This window comes from Galeopterus variegatus, unplaced genomic scaffold (assembly GCF_000696425.1).
Source record: "Galeopterus variegatus unplaced genomic scaffold, G_variegatus-3.0.2 Scaffold3631, whole genome shotgun sequence".
Taxonomy (NCBI): Eukaryota; Metazoa; Chordata; class Mammalia; order Dermoptera; family Cynocephalidae; genus Galeopterus; species Galeopterus variegatus.
Window position 1 is genome coordinate 98535 of NW_007729742.1, and position 5194 is coordinate 103728.

At 31.2% G+C, this 5194-nt stretch overlaps 1 protein-coding gene across 1 annotated transcript in view; it reads left to right on the forward strand.

Moving 5' to 3' along the window:
- The window catches only part of LOC103601214 (cadherin-18-like), a gene marked incomplete at both ends in the record, with an annotated part of 191273 nt that overhangs the window by 27193 nt on the left and 158886 nt on the right, over positions 1-5194 (forward strand). The window contains one exon of the mRNA XM_008585597.1: positions 2637-2756. Coding sequence (XP_008583819.1) covers positions 2637-2756 — 120 coding nt within the window. The remainder of the gene's footprint in view (positions 1-2636; positions 2757-5194) is intronic.

Below are 5194 nucleotides of genomic sequence, written 5' to 3' on the forward strand. Positions count from 1 at the left end.
CTATTACCATTTTTTTTCTATCAGATCAAATATTCGACTGATATAATTCTATAACATTTTAGCCACTTTATAAGCTTATTCCATACCTAGAATGTGATCTGTGTACCTAACAACAGATTATTTTTTGTGTGTGATGTACAAATGAAAATGCCTCTGAATTCTTATTAGTAAATGTCTCCCTAGTGGTATTCTCTGAACAAATTAGAGGGATGGATATTTAGTATGGAGCAAGTGCTGTACCAACCCATAAAAAGTCCTTAATATATTTTAATTACAGTAATCACACTTCATAGTGGAAGAGATAGTATATATGTGACCAGCTCTGGAAAGGTTATGGTGGAAATTGATTTAATCACGCCAGATATTAACAGTACACGTAAGATCAAATAAAGTTCTCTAAGAATGGACTAACATTGAAGCCAGATCACATCTTTGTTTGCTTTTCTAACACTTGTAATTTTTGAGATCATTATAGATTCACATGCAGTTGTGACTAAAAATATGAAGAGATTCCTTGTACCCTTTACCCACTTTTTCCCTACCATAACAGCTTGCAAAACTGTAAAACAATATCATAACCAAGTTATTGAAATGATACAATTTATCAATCTTATTTAGATTTCCCTAGTTTTACTTGTGCAATTTTGTGTGTGTATGAGAGTGCTTACATTACCTGTATATATTCATGCATTCACCACCATAATCAAAATACTGAACACTTCCAACATCACAAGGATCCCTCATGTTGCCCTACTATAGCCAAACATACCTCCCTCTAGTCTCTCTCCCCAAACCTCTGGCAACTACTCATCTGTTACCTATTTCTAAAATTTTGTCATTTCAAAAATGTTATATGAATAAAATCATACCATATATAACCTTTGGGGGTTGGATTGTTTTACTCTCAGTTGATCGCCCGAAAATTTATCTGAGTTGTTGCATTTATCAATAGTCCATTCATTCTCATTGTTGAGTAGTATATCATAGTATACATGTACCACGTTTTGTTTAACAATTCTCCCATTGAAGGACATTAAGATGGTTTCCAGTTTGGGATTATTATGAACAAAACTGCTATAACTATTTGTTGAAAGGTTTTTATGTGTACATAAGTTTCTAGGTTGTATGGTAAGTGTGTATGTAGTTTTATAAGAAATTTCCTAACTCTCACATTTCCACCAGCAGTGGATTACAATGAGTAATCCAATTTTTCAGCATTCTTCCCAGCATTTAGTGACACTATTGTGTTTTATTAGTCTATAATTTGAGATTGCTTTGAAATAGAACATAGTCCTTCCCTTCTGAGTATGGATAATTATGAATATCTCCGTTTAGAATTTCAATGTAAAAAGACTACTGAGAAGCTAGAATCATAGTGTATTATTATTATTAGAAGTCTCTATACTTTTAAGATCTGCTTATAAGGATTGTCAGATGAACGTGATACACTAATTCTATCAAATTTTTTAGGAGCCCTTGAAGACACAGAACAGGTATTCCTTAAGGTTCCACCCAAATCATCTCAGAAGTACAAATTTTGTAGCTGAACAAAAATTAAACACTCAATCATTGAAATAATGAATAAAAAACTGAAAATTGTCAGTGCTTCAATATTCAAGTACCAAAATATATGCAAAAATTCATACAGCATCACTTGATTATGGAAATATTTTTGTTACATAACCAAAATTTGTTGGTAGAATTTTCTAGTCACGAACAATAAAATTTCAAATGTGCATTTTTAGATGATTTATCAAGTACATTTCATGAATAAATGAGCTCTTACCCAGTAATTGTACAATAAAGTTGAATAGCCCATAATAAAGGGCTGTCATGTCACACTTAGATGAGTTTTTATTTAGGAATAACTGAAATATGATATGGATGTATCAAACTATGCAACCTGTGTTTTAAAAATGTAAGGATAACGATCCTCTAATTTTGGTACCTCAAAGTATAGTAAAATATATAAAATACTTTAAAATACATTTTAATAATCAAAAATCAATGCTATAGACATATTATATCTATTTTAAAAAAATAACTATGTGGGGATTGTGTAGAAGAAACTAAAGGAATAAAATTTGAACCTAGGAGAACAGTTTAGAGACTCAGTATTAGTCCTGGTAAGAAATGAAAAGGGAATGGATAATGGAAAATGACTTGAACTGGCTGTTTTGATGCCTTTGATAATTTAATGTCAACTCACCCACCTTCCCACCTTGATCACAAACCATTCCACCTCCAGTTTTCTGAATAGTCATGAAGCATGTTATATACACACATCCTCGCCACACCTTTGATTTAATGCATAGTTAACACCAATTTAATTTATAAGCATTAGTCCAACCCAATCCTGCTTATGTAAAGGTCATAAGAGATCCTTTACAATGTTAATCAGCACATAAAGAGCCTTATTAAAATATCTGAGAACAAATATTATATTTTGGACTCGCAGTATAGTTGATGGGAAGGAAAGAAAACAAGGGATGTGTTTGATACATAAAGGATTAAATTTAGTAGGACACATTTATTATAGCTCTCCATAGATATTTCAGCATGCCCATTTTCTGTGTTCAAATTAATCACATGTTAAATGCCATCAAACACTAAAACTTGTTTTCCTGAATGCACAGGTACCTCTGTTCTACAGGTGACAGCTACTGATGCAGATGACCCTACCTATGGAAACAGCGCTCGGGTGGTTTACAGTATTCTCCAGGGACAGCCCTACTTCTCTGTAGATCCTAAAACAGGTTAGTGTGTCTATATATAACTTCTGTGAAAGTACTTGCTACAATAAAAGAATTCAATGTTTTTTTTACCTCTATGTACCCTTCTATATCAGATATTGTTATTTTTCTTTTTCATTTTCTTTGTGTGTGTGTGTGTGTGTGTGTGTGTGGCTGTCCTTTAAGATGATCCAAACCCTTGACCTTGATGTTACAACACCACACTCTAACCAAAGAAGCAAACCAGCAAGCCCTAATATTGTGTTTTATCACATTTAAAAATACCCTTTTCCCAAAACAATGTAATTTAATAGTTACAGATAAATCACCTGCTTTCCTTATTATTTTATCAATTAATCATTTTCATACCAGTAAAAACAAAAAGCTACTTATCTTTGAATATTCCATTGACATTTAAATAAATGATCTCAGTTTAAAACAAATGTGGAGTACTACATACATTGAATGAGATTTTCAAATGTATTATTGCTTCCTTTTATGTATCAGTTTTAATTCTTTGTCAAAGAGGGTAAATGATTCATTGACATTATTCCATGCATTATTTGAACTTGGTTGTCACATGAATAGTTAGAAACACAAACACAAGTGTATAGGTAAAATTATATTACATTGGGAAAATTGCTGTGTCTTAAACTGGCATTTTCTCCTAATGGGCAAATTGGTCAGCCGTCAAATACTTTTATGTAAAAAAAAAAACACAAAACAAACAAACAAAAAAAAAAACTTGGAATAACAATACACACATATAAATATTTTTTTTTCAGGAAAAACTGATAATAATGCTCCCTTTTTTCTCATTTTTCTGGCTAAAACAATCATACCTTATATCATGTCATATCCTGCCAAAATGGAAATAAAGGGTCCTTAATACCGCATTTTGGAGTTTGTTACAACAGCATAATCCAAAAACCATAAAAAAGACATGTTCCCATTGTCAATTTGTTACTAAAAACTTGGTTAAATATAAACCTATTTTAAATTTAGACAAGTATTTAGTAACAAATCAGTCTCAAGTTTTGCTAAAATTTTCAGGATACACATAACCATGAAATAAGTAAAGCAGGGAGAGATCCAGGATGTTCCAGCAGCTCCACAAGTCCTTTCTGATCATTTACATGCATTCTAAATCAGACTAACACATGATTTTCTGCAAGTAAATGGCACAGCCACATAAGTAAGACAGAAGAGAGCCATTTTTCAGGGAACCCTGTTTCATAAGTCTCCAGATTCCAGGTTTGTTTATCATTGCCTTAGACAATGAAGTGCATTCAAGTAAAAAGATGCTATAGATAAGCTCATTCTCAATAGCTAATTCCACTGCATTGTTTGCCAGGACTTTTGTTGTTATTATGTTTAATAAGGATGTTCAAGAAAATTTGACTAGTTTACTTGCCTTCTTTCTCAAGGGTCCTCCAACATGTAGGTATACTGGCAAGAGCAGATCTCACACATACTACTTAATTTTTTCTTTCTCATAACTTAATAAATAAAACAATGAAGAACATATATAGATATAGAAATTAAAATATACATATACATACATATATATCCATACATTATATGCAGTATAATTGTTAAAAAATTGTAGTATATAGTTAAATGAAGTAAAAAACATTGGAAGATAGTAAAAGTAAATAACATAATGTGACCTACAATAAGTATGAGACATGCAAGTAGTTTTAGTCCTAAGGTATTAATAAATATTTAGGAAAAATGTTTATTAACCTAGTAATCTGAGCATTGGAACAAAAGTGTACACATGTATGTGTACACATTATTGGTTTGATAGAAGAGATTAGAATTAGTTGAAAATCTTAAGTCACCCCTTATTAATATTGGTGTTACTCATTTTGTTTTATTTTTCCAATAACCATGTTTGCTTCATATACAAAAGAAGTACATGTCTCATTTTAAATACACAACTTCCTAGAGGAAAGACAAAAAGAAACTAAATGTTTCAATTGCCTTGTTTGGGATAATACACACACACATGCATGCATGCATTTATGCACCTGCATGTGTGCATAAACACACATGCAAACATGATTTATAGCTTTAGTCCATTAACCAAAACTCTGTATAGTCAAATGCTTTTTTATGAATAAATAATATTTATTTATATTTACTTAATTGTATATTACCAAGATACAGACATCCTAAATGAAAATTTTTAGAATTTCTATATACTTTTTAAGCAAATTATTGGTAAACGAGCAAATATTAGTTCTCTGTGTCTCTAAGTGTGTTAATGTTTGCATGTGTTTGTGTGAGTTCATGCACATGTGTGTATGTGTAAGCACCTTGGATAAATAAAGCAGTCCTCTGAAGGCAATATCTGACTAGTGTTGGACTCTGCTTTAGTTTATGCTTGAGTGGAAGCAAATATATCAATGGCATAATATTTAAATACAATTTTTATTTAGTCATATATATATATATAT